This window comes from Blennius ocellaris, assembly GCF_963422515.1.
Source record: "Blennius ocellaris genome assembly, chromosome: 11".
Classification (NCBI taxonomy): domain Eukaryota; kingdom Metazoa; phylum Chordata; class Actinopteri; order Blenniiformes; family Blenniidae; genus Blennius; species Blennius ocellaris.
Window position 1 is genome coordinate 21,816,943 of NC_137660.1, and position 18,297 is coordinate 21,835,239.

General features: G+C 44.3%; 1 protein-coding gene across 1 annotated transcript; it reads right to left on the reverse strand.

Annotated features, from left to right (window-relative positions):
- Positions 1-4,522: 4,522 nt before the first annotated feature.
- Positions 4,523-17,558, reverse strand: rfx7b (regulatory factor X7b). Its single transcript, XM_080504489.1, has 10 exons — positions 17,059-17,558; positions 15,031-15,064; positions 12,022-12,108; positions 11,486-11,523; positions 11,268-11,390; positions 11,068-11,184; positions 9,893-9,977; positions 9,591-9,798; positions 8,721-9,016; positions 4,523-8,624 (listed from the first exon to the last, which is right to left on the reverse strand). Exons 1-10 carry the CDS (start codon positions 17,184-17,186, stop codon positions 5,229-5,231), a joined length of 4,512 nt encoding a protein of 1,503 aa, XP_080360615.1. The 5' UTR covers positions 17,187-17,558; the 3' UTR covers positions 4,523-5,228.
- Between the last annotated feature and the right edge of the window lie 739 nt (positions 17,559-18,297).

Here is an 18,297-nt window from a genome sequence, read left to right on the forward strand (position 1 = left end):
TGCATATCAGTACAAGTGATGTATCCTCCTTAGGTGCTTAACAGTGTGTATGACTACCCGTTCAAGTAAAAAACTGCTAAAAGTGGCTCAAATGTTCACTGATTTTTTTCCAGTTTACTTACGTACTCATTTTTCTTGACATAGTTTGGCAGTCCAGATAATGACTCCATATGACGATGCCTGCCAGTTGCTTCATATGTTTTGTTGACCCATGTTGTTTATATAGCTTGAACTGACTGAGTGTTAAAGGAATGTGTTGTAATATTATAAAACTCCAGCTTCCCTTTAGGTTGCTGCTTCTTTATCGTTTTTAATTCACATTTTAAGACAACAAACCCAAATCAGCTCCATTAACTCCCCCTGACCACTGAACCGATCAACTTCGGATCTCACATGTTGCACCACGGTTTAGTGACATTTTGTTTGTGTGATGTTTTAAACAACAAAGCAAGATGAATACTGGGATTTAATAGTTACCAACAGATAATAAGGTCACACTCGACAGCATCTGCGCCTACCGCACAACCTGGTAATTATGAAGAGATATCGATGGCTGCAAGTCAGCTGCTTAATGAATTCAGGTATTGATCTGGCGACCGTGCCTTTTGACAATGACCCTCCCGTATCCCAGCCCTCATTCAATAGCACTACAATGGGCTCCAGCTGTGAGTTCGGCCATGCTGGATCAGCAAAACACCCATTCATTGGTACAGGTGAATAAAGTCATCACATTTGCAGCAGGGACTGCTTGGCAAAACATTTTGTATTCTGATACTCAGACTTATCTTCAGTTGCCGGTGCAATGATTTTAAGGGATTACTGCCACAAATGTGCACCTCCTCGCTTCAATATCCAATCAAATAAGGGGGGCCAGAGTTTAATTATGTATTGATTGGAGCTAACTACGGATTTAATCATCTTAAACCTCAACGTTATAATTCAAAGCTCAAAAACAGCTGTCAGGTTAATAACATCTGCTACGTCTTTACTCTGTAATTCCGATTTTTATTATTGTTAAATGTTTTTAAAACCTCTGAAAAAAGAAAGCTTTGGAACTGGGTATGTAAATTATCTTCTTTTTATAAGTAAACAGAGACATTTCTTCATAATGAATGCTTCTTGAAGGCATGTTACTCTCTGTAAACAATGTTCAGTTACAGGATTTCCCCCAAAATCCTCTGTGATAGTTTCAGCTGTGAAAACGACGCAAAAAAAAAGTCTATAACAGCAGGATGACATATATAAGCAATGCGTTGTCTGTCTTGTTAGCTGGTTTTACCTGCGTACTATCAAATTCTTCTGGCCATGTAAATAAACAGCACATAATCATGTATTTCTCGTAAAATATGTCAACTCATGTTGCCTAATGTTTTGTTGTGGAGGTTGAGGTAACCACTGGGCTCCACATGGCTAAAGGTCAGCCCGTTCGGCCACAATCAATAGGGTTAAGGTCATTAACATGTTATGAATATCACGAGGCCCTGGGAAAGCAGAGCAGAGGACCAGTGATCTGCACTGTGATTGGCTGCAGCTTGTCTCCAGGAGAGCACCCCCCCCCCCACACACACACACACACACACACACCGACGTCAGAGGTCATTTGAAGAGCCGATGACCTCTAACCTCAAGAGGGTGATGGGAAGATGGGCAGAGAATTTGCATAAACCTAATTGAGAAAATGATTTGAATTGTGCAAGGTCTTCGGCCAAAGCAAATGTGCATCAATATCTTTACGTCTCCAAAACAGAAATCAATAAACTGCCATAAACTCGGGTCCAAGCTTTGTTTTTGTTTTGCAATGTTTGTACTCGACACATGCTGAATGTTTTCAAAAAACATTCTCATTGGCAGGTACAGTGCCTTGCAGCAGTGTTCATACCCCTTTCATTTTAACAGTCTTATTGTGACCACAAATGTAAGTGTCTTTTATCGGCACGAATACTTTTGCAAGCCACTGGAGTTCAAAGCTGTGTTGTCGTTGCATTTTAACAAAGCTCACGAAAACAGTGAATACAGAAATAAATTTTTCGTTTGTAATCAAAGAAATACTTAAGATCTAATAATAAGTACAAAGTCCTGTCAAGTTAGGTTTTCTCAGGCCGTGAAGCACGTTTTATTTACTGCAATAAAATACAAAATCATCATCACTTAAGAGACACAAAGACATTCTTTAAAAAAGTTTATTGGCTTTTAAAACCACTTTAAAAATCTCACCAGTGAGTACTTTCCATTGAAAAAAGAAACAACGGGTTTGCAATATTAACAAGCTACTGTACATTAAGCAGAACACCAGACAACACCACAGAGGAGGGTTTTTTTTTTCTTTTCGTTTCTTTTCTACTGGTAGAAATGGACAAGATAGTCGAACAGAGTTAGGTCTGGGTCAGTCAAAGGTAAAGAATCAGAGTCACTGCTTGATGGAGCTTCTGTACTCATAAAGAGGTGCATTTCCTTCATTCAAATTCAAATATCAGTGCCATATTGTTAAAGTAAAAATGAAGAGAAAATGTTCAAATGTCTTCACAAATGCATATTTCAAAAATAAAAACATGTAAAATTGTCTGGGGGGGAAAAAAAAAGAAAAAAAAAAAAGGAATCAACAAAACATACAAAACATACATTAACTTAGTAAACAGCACACAATGAAAGTAATGTAACTCATGAAACTAGCACTGCCAGTCTGGTTAACAGAACCTGCCCAAATCACAGAAGACAGTGGTTACCAAAAATACAAAGTACAACAGAAGTCATCACACATGCGTGCGTACAATCATTTTATCAACATATTGAGCACGTAGGTTTCAAAAGATTTTTTTTTATTTTTATTTTTTAACTTTTTCCCCTCAATGCTTCAATGCTTTATATTCTCGTGTATGAGAATGAGTAAGAAATGTGTATCTCACTGAGATTAATGCACATTTTGCTACAAGACAATTAGTCATTTTCTGACAATTTGTTTTTATTTCCTTACTCATCTTGCCATAAAAAATATTTTTTGTCTTTTTTCTTTTTTTTCCTTTCCTTTTTTGCGGGCATCCATCATTACATTTGTCCATAAAGATGTGGCAAAGCCATGTGTCATAAAAATTTAGTGCAATAACGTGAACCTCCAAAGTTTGTTGAGACATGAGTAATTTTCTTTTTCTTTTTTTCCAGTGTCTGCTGAAAGACTTTGAGCACAATGTCTGTCACAGAGATGTTCGCAAACCAGCTAACAGTATCACAACTTGTTTTTTTTTAATCAATATACCATGCTATTGATCCTGCTCAAAGCACACATCACTTCTGCAACTGCAGAGACCTATTATCTTTGAATAGAAAAAAATCAAAAACAAAACAAAACAAAACGAAAAAACCAAAATAAACTCAGCAAGCAAGACCAGACAGCATTACTTTTACGACACATTGAGCCAGAAATGTAACACACAACATACAGTATCTTGCCGACTATGAATCTGTTAAGCTTTTCTTTTCTTTTTCAATGGCACATACTTAGCTAGAATAATGGCCATAATATAGTGTCTTGATACATCAAATCTCTATGTATCTATCCTATTTACAGATGGAGCTTTAACATGACTTGTACAACATTGACAATAGCCAGAAACTTAAGCAAGCATCCTACTGTATCACAGAGCCTACCTGGCTAGCAGTGATGGTTTCAACATGCTTTCAGGTCCAAGGTTACCTATAAAACATAGGACAGTGACCATTTCACAAATTTACATACTATACATAAGATTTATGCAACTTAATCCATTTTCCCCAAATGCAATAGAACTTTTTTTAATTTATTTTTTTTATTTTAATATCTCTGAGGCCGCCTGCTTCCCGTTGTTAATGTTTACTAGGAGTGTTTCTACTTGTAATAATCTCTTATGATTTTCGAACAGATCGTCTTTGGTATGGAAATAAGGCTGGATCTCAACAAACATCGCTTCATTGCTGCTTGATCTCAAGATGACATCACAACACACGCGTCAGCTTCTCGTCTCCGGTGTAACTGAGCCTTCCCCATACCAGTGATACTCTCATACAAGCTGGGAGTATAGCATGCCCAAAAAAAACAAAAAACAAAACAAAACCACAAAATAAAAAAATAAAAAAATAAAAAATGAAATAAGAACCTCAAGACAGAGTGTGTCTGCCATGGTTTCCATGAAATGAAATTATGAAATTATTCAAAATCCATCAACGATGAGGGCACACACAGTGTAGTCATTAGCCTATACAATACGCATCTACGTCATAACACTGCAAAAACTAAAACGGAATAAGAAATATTACTGAAAATGTCAGTGTAACAGCTGCCTTGATATGAAGCTCTGGATGGTTTCAAAGATATCTTAACAATTAAATTATGTACAGTCTCTCTGAAGATGGTGCAAGGCCTGGGACTTTAGGAATAAGGCAGCCAGTTGTTGATTCCTTTCCTTGAATAGTCCACAAAGTGGCCTGAACACACCTCCTCCCCTCCCCCCCCTCCCCCCATCTTCTCCCTACCAATTTAACTACTCCCTTTATAAGATATTAAACAGTACAAGAACTATAGGCTTTAAGAAAGTTTCATTCTTGGACAATGCTCAGATGTGAATCAGTTTTCCACTGATTTGGTATATGATAAAGTATAAAGATTATGTCATAAGTTCAGCACCTGGCAGCTCAAGATGCTGCCCTTTTTAATATTCAGATATGGCAGGCAAATGTCCTACAACTAATATGTGCATATACTACAATACCAATATCCTCTCCATTTGGTTGAACTTTTAAACTTAGTATACAACAGTGTACGTTTTTTGGTGAAGTCTTTTTTGTGCCAAATTTCCTACCCATAAACACTTTCCTCAGTTGTTCCTAAACCCTAAACACAAATATTGCATTGTTGTAAAATTCGCGCTCTGCTCATCTCTCGTCGCACACAAACCTGCTGTGTCAGTGCACCCGGGCCACTTTCCGCCTTGAAATGCTTAAACGTTCTAATTTCAGTTGAGGGAGAAAAGTGGTTCGATACTGAAACTGTTGGGCGACAAATGAAACGGGAGGGAAGTCGCTAAAACATCGGTGGGAGAGATTTTTTTTTCTGGTCAGCCTGGCACTTTGAAACAAAACAAGTGGCAAAGTCCAGACGTATCTCAACAAACTCTCGTTTTAAAAAAAAACGGATATACTACATATGCACCAAACCAAACGACAGAGAACAGAAAGTCTTACGGAATAAAAGGTGAACATCAGCCCAGCATCTCCACTGTCGTCGGCTGGTCTTTGCTTTCTAGCCAGTCAAAACCAGAGTTCACAGTATCACTGCATATCTGCTGAAAAAGCGGGTCGTTCTTCAGCTCTTCCAGTGTCGAGTCTTCATATTGTTCCTGCTGCTGATTTGGGTCGAACAGCAGGTTGGTGTCCAATGTGTTAAGGTCAGTGATGCTACTGGAAAGATCTGAGGTTAATCTGATGTCGTTCGAGAAGTCGGACGCCACGGCGTTCAGCTCCGAGGCTACCTGACCCACCAACTGGGAGCTCGGGTTGAGGGCGTCGTCCCCCAGCAGGTCCTTGACAGTGTTGTTGAAATCCAGCTGCTGCTGCTCGTCCTCCACCTCCTGCTGCTGTGTGCTCTGGAGGAGGAGCTGCGGTTGTGTCTGCGCGGGAGCCTCCTGCAGCTGCTGGTCTTGCTCGCCAGGGCCCGCTTGTGCTTGGCTGTCCCCGGCAGAGAAGCTCCCCTGTTCTTCGCTGCCGGCGGCGAGGTAGCCGTGCTGCTGGAGCTCGAAGGCGGCGGGGCTGGAGCTCACGGGCAGCTGAGTCGGGTGGGCGGTCCCCCCGGCGAAGCCCGGCGTGGTCTCCAGGATCTGCGTGAGGTTCATGCGGGCCGTGTAGTTCGAGGGGAGGTTGTTGATGCCGAGGCCGCGGACCGAGTCGTCGCCGTCGGCTTCCATCTTGCTGAGGAGCACGTTGGTGATTTTGGCTGCGTTGCTCGGACCCTGCACCGGCAGCATCTCGCTCTGCATCATGATGTTCAGGGGGACAGACTGGCTGCGCTGCACCATGCTGTGGACGGAGGTGACGGACTGGCTGTTGGACAGGATGTTCAGCACCTCCGAGGTGATGGGGGAATTAAAGGGCGAAACCACGGCTCGAGTGGTGGTGGTGGTGCTCGTGGTGGTGGTCTGAGGGCCGGTGTTGCCGCTGAAGTTCCTTTGGCGCACTGCGGGGCTGACGCTACGGCAGCGGAAAGTGCTGGATGCGTTTGAGGTGGAGGCCTTGTTGTCCAAAGGTGCAGGCACTGCAAAGCTCTCCTGTTTGGTAGGAGTCGTGACACCGGTCGCCAGTTGCTGCTGCTGTTGTTGTTGTTGTTGTTGTTGTTGTTGTTGTTGTTGCTGTTGTTGCTGCTGCTGCTGTTGCGGTGGCTGGTGCTGTACCGGGGAAATGGGGGTGACGCGGCCAAAGTGAGCTGCATCTGGCCTTGACTGAGGCTGGAATGACTGGCCAGGAATGGCAAACGCGTGTGGTTTTCGAAACTGATCATCTACCAGGTCTTGGTAGCTCGGCAGGATGCCGATGCTGTGGTTGGATAAAGGGCCTGTGGAGTTGCTGTTGTAGCGGTTGTTGATCCACTCCAGCTTGGCCTTGTCAGGGTGCGTCGCCATGGGCCTTTGCATGGGCTTCACTGGGCTGCTGGAGACAATGCTGGCATCATGGTAGCCTGTGATGCTCGAATTAATGGGCGTGAAAGCAAAAGGGTTCCTGCACTCCACTGGACTCGGAGGGACGCTGCTGCTGCAGTTGGAGAGCGGCGTGCTGATGGGGGTGTGGCGACCCATGGCTCCATCAACGGGGGTGATGGGAGCCATGCGGGAGCAGGGACTCTCCCTCGTCAGGGTATGGGCAAGCGTCATTTCAGAGGTGGGGGTGGGCGTCGGAGTTGGCGTCGGTGTCGGAGTGGGAGTTTGGACGGGAGTGGTGCTGCTGTGAGCCGAGTGGTAGAAGGTAGCACTGGCCTGGTGAGCGTTCAGGATGGAGCCTTGGCCGCTCGCCGACTGGCCTTGAAGGGACACGTCCACACAATTACTAAACAGACCCTTCAGCTTCATTTGCTCCTCCATTTGCACGAGCTCCTCCACGATGCTGTCCTGGGTCATGTCGTCATCATTGAAGGGAAAATAGTCCATGCTTGGCTGAGAACCTGCAAAGTCGACCATCTCCTGCGTGAGGGTGAGCTGGCCCGGGGCCTCGGAGCTTTGACCTATGGTTATGGTAAGTTGATCCGTCGGGGCTTGTTTGTGTTCTGCTGGTATCTGCTGGCCGAACGCCTGCTTCCGGAGCTCGTCGAGCTGTCCCTCCTCCCATATTGTGCTCTTTAAGTCACTCATCACAGAGGCTTCGTGTGGTCCTGAGTTGGCTGGTATGGCACGGGGGTCGCCAGTGATCTGCTGCAGCAACGCCTGATCGGTCGCGGTGTTTCCAGCAGATCCCCTGCTGGCGTCGGGGCTGGAAGAATGGTCTTCGTGTTTCACCACCATGTCTTGGGGTTTGACAACAGTCTGGGTGCCCTCGGTGTGTGTGATGGGTGCGTCGGAGAGCGCGAGGATCTGCGGGGGCCCGATAGAAGTGTGTTTCACAGTCACTTTGCAAGGGGCACTCTCTGGTCTGGCAGGCGTTCCTGGTCGGGGAATCCTTTTCACTGCAGCACTCACTCCAGGTTTGGGATTGTCAATTACAGCCAGTGGCTGCTGGGAGATAAAAACCCTTTTCACAGGAATCACATGAGACTCCCCACCGGTGCGTTTCCTGGGGCTCTTGGCGTCTATGCAGGGATCCTTTGACGTTGGGGTAAGAGCAGAGGAGCCATTCGATGGCATGCTGCCGTTGGAGTTCTGATTATCAACAGTCAAGTACAAAGTACTGTCATGGCAGTTACTGTTATTGCTGTCCTGGATCCCAGCTACAGAAGGGTGAGGGGATGTGGGGTCATTTTTTATCCTTAACCCTCTGTCAGGTAACGGCGAGCATTTTACCAGGAAGCTTGGCTCACTGGCGGCCCTGAACTTAGACACTCTCTCCTCTTTGGCCCCGGCAGGTTTCTCTGTGCCCGACGAGTCGTTTCCAGCTTCAGACACCAATTTGGCGTCGGCGAGTGAGGTTGGGGTCGACACTGCGGCACAGGGTCGGACTGCAGGAGATGGAGCGGCGACTAAACTCACACTGTGTGAGTGCAGGGAATCGTCCGAGGCAGCTATGGTCGTCACGCCAGCCGAGGCCGGTCGCACAGTTGTGCTGCTGCTGTTACTGGTGCTGCTCGGAGCCAGGGCGATGGCCGTCATCTTCACCACGTTGACCGAGCTGACATGAGGCGTAGGCATCACAGTTTTTATAGGGCTGTTGGTGATGAGCAGGGTCGGCGGCGAGCGCAGCGTGATGGCACTAGTGGCGGAGGGCTTGGGCAGGATTTGGGCGTACCGTGTACCGTGCCGCGCCAGCCGGTCACCGACAGGACTGGCTGAGATGTTCTGGGGAGTTTTGGGGGACTGCTTAAGAGACTGAGTGACCACTTGGAAGTTCACAGGCACCACTTTCCCTTCTGTCGTCCCCACGGGACTCGGCGAGGTCATCAGCTGTCTGCTTCTCTGTACCTGCGATGAAAACACAGGCGTAGATTTAGGAACAGCTATTACGACGTACCTGAGCATGACGAGTGGTGGAAAAAAATAAAAAATTCTGGTTCCCACCGTGACTGGGCTGGGAACAGCTGCTACTACAATGCCGATGGTAGGCTGAGGGGAGAGCAGAGCAGGGCTGCCACAGGCGATGGTGGGCCCCGGGGTGCTGGCCTCTGTTCGCTTGATCTGGGTGTCACCGGGCAGGGGCGAGTGGAGCTTCTGCTCCTGCTGCTTCTTCTGGATCTTGCGTTGCAGTTGCTGCTTTGCATCAACAGAGGGCGAGGGCAGGGTCTTCACCTGGGGCTGGAATGAGTTTGCCTCCGCTGTGGGCACAAACGCTGAGGCTGGAGTTGGCGTTTTCATTCCTGAGGGGGAATTTGTTGGGTTTTTAAAAAATCAAAAACAATTATATTAGTTCAGCTTATAAAGAAGGCCTCAGATGTACAGAGAACTCTTATATATTCTTCCGTTGGCAAACCTGCTACAACATGCGTTGAATGACTATGGAGGAAGGTAATAAATATGTAAATTTAAATAATGGGTAAACAAACTGTAATTTGTAAAGCATCATGAAAGGAAATCATAGATAAATATTTGGATAAATGATGCTTTCAAATTAGATTTTATAAGGCTTTGCCAGCATCATTTTACAACAATTCTGTCCCGACACCTCATTTGCAAAGTAAAAGCAGCAGTGAGGCTGTATTCCATGCAACCAAGTGATTAAACTTTGCAATTTATCCACAATTCACATGCATGTGAAACCACGGAGGCTCATCATCCAAATGGAGCACAAACCACCAACATCTTAGTAGAGTAAGTTAACAGCAAATTAGATCTATGTTTTGCAACTCAACGTATACGTACAAAAAAAAGGAACTATCAAACCAGATGAGCTTCACACGGAACAAGACGCTACAGATCAGAGTGGGGCTTTACCTGTGGGCGTTCCGGTCATAACAGTGAGAGCAGCCATGGACTTGGTACCGATGTAGTGGCTGTTGAGCAGGAAGCGAGCCAGGTCCTCCACGTTGTCGAACTGACGACTCAGGACCTTCTGAGCCCACTCGCACACCAGTCCACACGCCGCTGACCTCATTTCGTCCTCGGCGCTCGGAGACTGGCCTGTCGACTCCATCAGCTCGCACTGTCGGGGGACACAGCGGGCGGGCAGGTGAGCGCCGGGACGCGTTTAACAATCTTTGGTGACTTCAGCCTTCACTGTGTAACTCGCCACTCACCCCATCGCCAGATTTCTGCAGATCCAGGTTGGGTAGCGACGGCATGTGAACGAACGCTTTCTTCCTCAAGCCGCTATAACAGTATGTGCAGAGGAGTTAAGGTTTCCAAAACACAATAATTATGGTTACGACATTGCTGAAGGTGACATTATGTTGGCTCGGGCCAAGTCATGTCGCGTTGCTGATCTATTCTGTGCTTGTCTTTGCTTCAGGAGGACTTTTATCTGAGCTCATGTTTCTCTCTGCCTTTGGCATTGAAAAACCAGAAAGTTTTTTTCTTTTTTGTTAAGACAATAAACCTCAGCATAAAGCTCTTAGTGTAGAGTTCGGCGATGCACCTGAACGAAGCTCATTAACCCATAAGAATCCGTAAAGTAGCCGCGTCATTGCTTAACCGGCAGGTTTTGGAACGTGTAAAAAGAGTAGCGGCTTATAGTCCGGAAATTACGGTAACATTACGGGACAGTGATGTCACCTGGCTTCACAAATGTGAGCCTACAAGTTTAGACTAAGAGCAAAAACGAAACGAAAGAAAATGAGGAGGAACATAGTCTAATTTGAAACACAACTTGTATTACACATGTAGTGTTTTTGATTAAAAAAAAAAAAGCTCCAAAAAAATCCTTTGAATTTCTATGACAATTCCCTGTTTTACTGAGCCACATTAAAAATATCCACCAGTTTAGTAAGCCTCACTTCTCATGGCAGTGCGATTGACATCTTATTTCTCTCCTTGGTAATACCATCTTTCCTGAAAATCCACTTTGTTGTGTTGAGTGAAACAAAACCCTTCAATACGAGGCCATAACAAATGACAAGGTCCAAGTCTGGTTAGCTGAACGTATCGTACCAAGACGTCTCTGCACCGTAATCGTCCATGAAGTGAGAACATTTTATTTCATTAGCAACTTCTGAACTAAGTGAAGTATTGCCGAAGGTGTTTTAAAGACATAATATTGATAGTTACTAATAAACGTTTTACTGGCTGGGTGTGGTACCATGTTTTCTGACAAACAGAAGTCTGGTTTTATTACCAAGATCACTCAAACGGTAACTTTTATTCCGGGTAAAGTCACCGACGTGAATTTACAGACTAAAAAAAAAAAAAAAAAAAAAACTCAATCCAAACCACCCCAGTAAAGAACCCTGGTGACAGTTTTGAGTGTTAAGGATATTTGGATTTGCCTCTCATGCCCAGGCGCCGTGCCTTCATGTTCGGAAAGACATTCTTCATGATCTTTCCAAAGTCTGCAGCACTCAGTGGATTGTAGCCGAGATTGTCACAATAGCTCCTGTGGGAGAAGAGGGTCCACGTTATATCACGGGCGTTTTATCGACCTTTCCCCCCCACAGCTCGGCCGCCGGCAGCACTCACTTGTATTCATCGTACACCTCTTGCTTTGGGAGGGACGTCTCCGGGTGCTCTTCTAGGTGATTGCGTATCCAGTTGAATGCATACATCTGCTGAGTGCGGCTCGACGACATGGAACTCTGGTCACTGGAATAGGCGCACAAGAGAAAGAATAAATCTGGTGAGTCGATTTGCCCCAACGGTTGCGCATCATTTTCTTGTTAATACAGAAACTTTAATACCATAATCCAGGAGTGGAGGACCCCCTCTCATTCTCAGTCCAAATGGGCAGAATTTGGGGATTGGGGTGATGAATAGATATGGGGAAACAAATGAAACACAGACAGCTAGGTATAGCAGAAGTCTACAGAGTTCAGTGGTTTGCTTCATAAAGAGAATCGGTCACACAAATGACTGAGAGGTTTGTGTCAGGGAAACCTCAACAGTGTCCAACAACCCTCACTTAAAAAATAAATAAATAAATAAATAACTCCACAAAGCCAAAAAAACGGAATTAAATTCTATTTAACTGGAGGGGCTATCGGCCTGACCTGAGTCTGTGTGGCCACCAGAGGAAGGTGACTCGGAGTTTTGACAAGCAATGAAACAGAGCCGACATGTTAACGAGAGCCAAAGCAAAGCATGTGAGCGTTTGTGTGTGACACAAAAAAACAAAACAAAAAATAACAACAACAACAACAACAACAAAAAGAAGAAGAAGGCGGTGGCCAAAGAGCAAAGTCGAAACCTTGGGGTGAAGAAGCGTGTCTGTGTCGTACCTTTTATCATTGCCACTGCTGGGACCAGAAGGCAACTTAAGGTAGAGGTAGAGTTTTTCGATGTCTGTAAACTTCTCAACATCTTGCTGGAATGGAAACAAGCAGAGCAAAGAGAGAAAACCCGTCAAGATTATTTAAATTTAATAGGCAGTCAGGTGGCAATATACTGCTTGCAAAAATTGCATTTTCCCATTACTTTATTCGTTATGATTTTAGTATTTTTGTAATATTAGAGTGCTACATTAGAATCCTTTTTAACCAAAAGTCACAATAAAAATATGCTAAAAAAAAAAAAAAAAAAAAAGCACATTTAAAATGATTTGAATCTAGAAATGCGTGACTAAGCAGTTCACTTTTCATTAAGAACTATTTTGCTATGTTTATATTTCCCCAGCAAACAGAAAATCATCAGAACAGTTGTGATGTAAGAATGTTTTGAGTGTGCGTTTCTGTATTCGGCAGCAGTTTTGAAAGCGCGAACCCGCATTGTGACAGTTGCGACGCGTCCGTCTCCCAGCTCGTCCCCACCTTGGCCGCTTTTCAGCGGGTGGATTCGACTGGATACGTCTTACCTCGTCTTTTTCTATGTGCCTCTTTGTTGCCAGGGGAACCGATACTTAAATGAATGCGGTGAGAGCTGTCAGCCAATATGCAGTGAATGAAAACACTATTTACTCCACACTACAGCGACAAAGCACAGAGTGATTCCTCCCCCCCGTCTTCTTCTGACGCCGTGGCTGCAACTTTCTTTGCACTATTCCCCCCCCAAAAGTCATGGCCTATTATTGTCAATTATTGTTACTTGCTGTCACTGCTAATCCTCCACTTCAAGGCTGCGATTTGTTCCCTTTAATTTTCCAAATCCAAATATTAATTTTGCAGCCTTTCGAAAGCCGGCTACGGATTTGAAACAATCTCATAAATTTGCAGCTCGCCACACTGTACGACATCAATTCAAACAACTTTGGGCACGACGTGAAGTTTGATGTGAGCAATTTGCACGATGAAAACTCAACCGAGTGAATGTGAAAGATTAAAACACCATAAGCATGCGCCACCCGAGGGCCAGGCGACTTGGCCTAACAATAAATTAAAAAATTTGCATTTTGATTTGATTTATTTTCCCTCAATACACTTAAAAATGACTCCCGACATGTCAAAAGTGCAACGTTATTGCTGTGATTGTCCTTGGGGCTAAAATGCATGTAAACAATCCCAAAATAAAAAGTGAATGAAGCTTTAAAGTCAAACTTTAACCCAGTTTTACGCAAAAGTGCAAGAGCAACTACAGAAACCCACAAGTATTGGTATAACGGAATGTGAAAAAACTGTGTCGGAGGGGTGTCAAATTTGCAAAATAAGTCTTTTTTTAGCTACAAAATCGATAAATCAATGAAATCGATTTGTTTTTTTTTTTTGCACAGCCCTACGTCACCCATTCACAAATAAGAAACCAGTGAGACATGAACGGCGCCCTCGCTCTTGGGGCGTTCACCTGTTTGTAGAGACATTTTATTAACATACCACAGAATTTTTGATACGTTTTGAAGCCGCAACCATCAGCATGTCATTTTTTTTCCATCCTGCATTCCTATTGATTAGTCAGTTGAGCGGCGGCAGTCACGATCACGCCTAATTTCTGACGTCAGAATTTTATCGCAGGTTTTCTTTTGTTGCAAGGCAATTATAACGACCGTCCTTGGACCTGTCAGACTGCGGAGTAGGACCAGCGATTTAGAGCCGAGAGCAAGGATGTCGCTAGCGGCCTTCAGTGGGCTAAAGAGTGGGCTCTTTATAGTTATTTATATATTAGGACAAGATTTGTTTTCAATAGTAAACTTATGCGCTTCAAACATTCGGAATCTGCATCATGCATAACTGAATATACTGTACAAGCAATACAATTTTGAATGTTTTGTCTGTTAATGTGCAGCGGATGTAAACATAACGTTGTTAAAAAATAGCAGGACGCCGCCGATATCAATCCCGCCGAATGCACATTTACATATAAACCAGATTTCCCCCCCCCCCCCCCCCCCCCCCCCCTTTTGATGTGCTTGCGTGCGACAATGTCAGCGCGGCGGCGTTAGAAGTGCCAAACAGTGGACACGTTATCAGGACAGAAAGAGACTTTAAAGCTGCCAAACACCAGACAGACTCGTTGAAATTAAAATGCAGCCTCCAGCCGTGTGTGTGTGTGTGTGTTTTATTGATGACACACAAAAAAAAAAAAAAGAAAATAGACAAAGCTGTATCGTGGCGCTTTGATGCGGCTGACATTGCTGTGCTGCTGAATACAGCGGCGAGAAGTGTGAGACACTTCAGATAAATCCAAAGACAAAATGCGCATAAATAGATAACAAGACCGGAGATTAAAGGAAAAGCGGCGATTCGACGAGATGACTGTTATATTATTCGACAATTACAAAAGAATTTACTCAAGTACATTATACTCAAATTTTTATGGCTTCTGAAAAATACAACAAAAAAAACCCCCAACAACCTCCCATATAACAAAGAATTGACGAAATCAAATGAACGTTACATGCGTGAGGTAAAAGCAAGTACAAGAATTCAGTTGAGTCATTTGTATATTGAGGGACCTGTAACCCACTTCCTGAGGTTGCCAAGCGTGAAGCAGAGATCACGAGGAAGTGACGTCGTTTTTTGCTGTCATTTATTTGTTTGTCAGCAACATCACAGCAGACCCACTTGACCTATTTTTTTTTTTTAAATGAAACCCGACAGGAGTGTGTGGGGGGGGGGGGGGGTCACCGAAATGCTTCACACATTCTGGCTCACAGGGCAGATGAACAAGTTTATTTTCAAGCGCGTTGTGACGCTGCCTCCCTAAAAACTTCTGCAAAGAGATCCAGAAATAATCGACTGACGACAGCAGCGGGTCGACGCGGCACCGGGCTCACGTGTTTATTTTAGATTATTTGGATAAACAGGATGTGGAACAAAATGTTGCAACTTGCAGGAACAGTAAAAAAGAGGACACTCACCAATATGCCGTCCACTTTTGATTGTACAGATTTGCTGCAAAGACGGAGAGAAAAAAAAAACAGAAATATGATCAAAACAAGACTAAAATTGCCACATTCCACATGTATTTCTACTTCCTATGCAACGTATATATGACAATAAGCCATACTAGTTGCATATGATTCTATTATGAAGTTCATCAGGGCCCCGTGGATTTAGTTTTAAAGCTACAAATTGAAACACAAGAAATATAATCGCCTTGTTCCATGGTATAAAAACAAAGCATTGATTGAACTTTGTTTTATAGTTAAGTAGTAAACATATAGTACGTTTGGAAAAGTTCGTAAACAGACCGACGTGACGACTGCACTTTACTGGGTTACAGGAGTAGATTTACAGACTGCAACGTGGTCATTAAAAGAAAATCACAAATTCAAAATATAAAAACAACTTTATACATGCATGCTTTTGAAAAGCTCTTCCAACTTCTGTAAATCTCTCTGTCGAACCTGAGATGAACTGTGGATTATAATTCGATTTCTTTCCCAAGAAACACCCAAATACTTCAACAAATGTCATTCCAGGGTTATGTGACAGCAGTGATTTAATTAAAATATGTTCCTCATGAAGAATTTTTTGCTTTTTTAAAAATTTGGCTACTATTTTTTTATTCAACTGATCTACATCATGATGCTGCCTCTGCTATAACGCAATAATGCTCCTCGAACAAATCTCTTCTGGTTTAGTTCCAGAGTTTGGGCGGGTCCAGGTTGATTAGACTGTTTTATTATGTTTTTTTATTTAAAAAAACCCCAAAAGAAAACAAAAATCCCAACAGGTCAGTCAATAGATGTTTTACAGCTTTTTAAAGTTTCGAGTAGGCGCGGCTCGGTTGGTGGAGCGGTCGTCTCCCACTTGGGAGGTTGCAGGTTTGACTCCCATCTTCCCCTTGTCCAACATGCCGAAGTGTCGCTGAGCAAAACAACTTGAACACCCAAATTGCTCCCAAATGGGATTGGCTGCAGCCTCCATTAGTGTGTGAATGGGTGAATGTGATTAATGTAAAGCGCTTTGGGACACCTCAGTTGATACAGAAGAGAAGTCCATTTAGGGATTTGAGACTTTTTATCTTTTGAAACTGTTAAAAAAAATGGTTGGACACAAACTAGTACAGATTTCCAAACATAGCCTACATTCCCATGACACAGTGATAATTATTAGGGCCGTAGTGGTACAGTAGCTAGAGAGGAGGGTTTAGGATTGAGGAATCCCAAGGTTTGAGGGTATTTTAATTTCCAAAGTGTCCTGATGAGTGTCTTTTTTTAAAAGGTTTGGCCGCCCTGGAGACACTCTCTGGGCTGCATGAAAGCAGGTGCACGAAAAGGATGCAAACAAAAGAATGTTGACATATTGCATCTTTGAAAATGACATGCAAAAAGCCCTCGCTGGCTGCAAAAAATCATCTTAATTTAAATGACACGAGTGAAGCGGTGCAAAAGATGACCGTTCCTTGACAACGCAATGCGAAGCTGCATGATTATTAAAACCCATGCACGAGATGTGACTCGTCCAGGGGATGTTGGGGTTTTTTGTTTGTTTGTTTGTTTGTTTTTTTGGGGTGGTGGGGGTGGTGTGATGCAGAGCTGCTCTGGAGGCATTGGGAGGGGGACTGAGCTTTGACACCTGTCACACGAGAGCATCAGCACCGTCTATTAGAACATGGCCTCCCGTGGCTCCCCGCTAATGATCCCGGCTCGTGCAAGCAGGTAAACCTGACGGCTCACGCGCGATGCGAGGAGGCGGTAGGGACAGCGTGGCTCGCGTCGCCGCGGCTCAAACATCCTGCTCGGCGACACTCGGGTTGTTATTATTATTTTTTAATTTAATTTAAAAAAAATTTTTTAACGCTCCTCCGCTTTTGTGCAACAACACGCCGCCTCCCTGCAGCTCCCCACAGTCTCACACACACACACACACACACACGCTAATTACGAGGCTACAGCTAGCGAGAAGGACAGTGTGGCGGTGTCCGTCGCTCCCATCCTTACCAAATTGAATTCTTTATTTTGAACTGCAACGCGTTCGCCTCGGGCCCCTGGAGTCCTGGCACCAGCGCTGGAAGAGAGCCTAATCCCGAGGCAGGCTTCTGACCAGGTTGTTGTTGATCATCAGCCATCACGATGGAGGGGTGGTGGTGGTGGTGGCGGTGGTGGAGGGGGCGCTTTAACAACTAGGCCTCATCCCCGGCTGTGCACTGCACCGGACCCACCGCCGCTGGAGCGGCTCAAGTCAGCTAGGACAGCCCGCTGAATCCACCGCACAGCATGGCGACGAACACGGCGATCGGACCCCCGGCGGAACGCAGAACAGAACCGAACAGAAAGACGGCGGGGAATACAAAAGGCATTTCGCAAAGGTTTTTTTTTTTTTTTTTTTTTCCTCCGCTGCCGCAAATAGCACGCCTGCAGCAGCAGCAGCAGCAGCAGCAGCTACAGACGAGCTGACTGCGTCAAGGCGCGCGCGCACGGCGGAAACACGGAGCGCCGCGCCGCGCAAATAAAACAACCCGCGAGAACGACTGATAAATATATCAATGTATATTCTTTTTTAACCCGAAAAGTGTGGGGAACCAGCATGTGTGAAGGGGTAAAACTATCTATAATTCACCAAAAGACATATTTTATATTTATTCCAACTGCAATGATCGAGAATTAAAATGTCAAATAAGCTTTGGTGTATAAAAACAAAAAATACCAATTTTCTTGAAATGTTCAATGTATTTTTTTTAAATCCACTGATTATAGTCGCTCCGATTCACACATGTTATTTTGGATTGTCTATCGAACTAAATAAATAAAATAACAAATAAATAAATGTTATGATTAAGTGTAAAATATTTATTTTAATAGCCTCACTCTATAGTTATCATTTCATTGTTTAAATATTTGATGGACTGTAAGAATTTTTCCTCTTCCAGTGCAAAATGTTTTAAATGAAGGACTGCATGGTGGCATTTGGGTTAAGCGCTCTCACTTCAGCGAGAGAATCATAGTTTCAAATCTTGCCTGGGACTTTCTGAGTTTGTCGGTTTCACCAGGTGATCCAGTTTCTTCCACAGCGATTGCATATCAATCGAGGTTGATTGACCACCCCGATCTGCCTGTAAATGTGACTATATCCTGCCTTGATCCATAGTTGACTCCAGTGACCCTCAGCTGGATAAATTACAAACGGTGGATTGACTGGATCCATGCGTACTTTGTAAGTTCTTGTAGTGAATAACAGTC

Coding starts and splice junctions, on each gene's coding strand:
- rfx7b (XM_080504489.1), bottom strand. CDS start 17,186: ATGGCTGATGATCAACAACAACCTGGTCAGAAGCCTGCCTCGGGATTA. Junction 15,065..17,058: donor AAAATAAAGAATTCAATTTG/GTAAGGATGGGA, acceptor CCGTCTTTGCAG/CAAATCTGTACAATCAAAAG. Junction 9,978..11,067: donor GGCATGAGAGGCAAATCCAA/ATATCCTTAACA, acceptor ACTCCTCTGCAC/ATACTGTTATAGCGGCTTGA.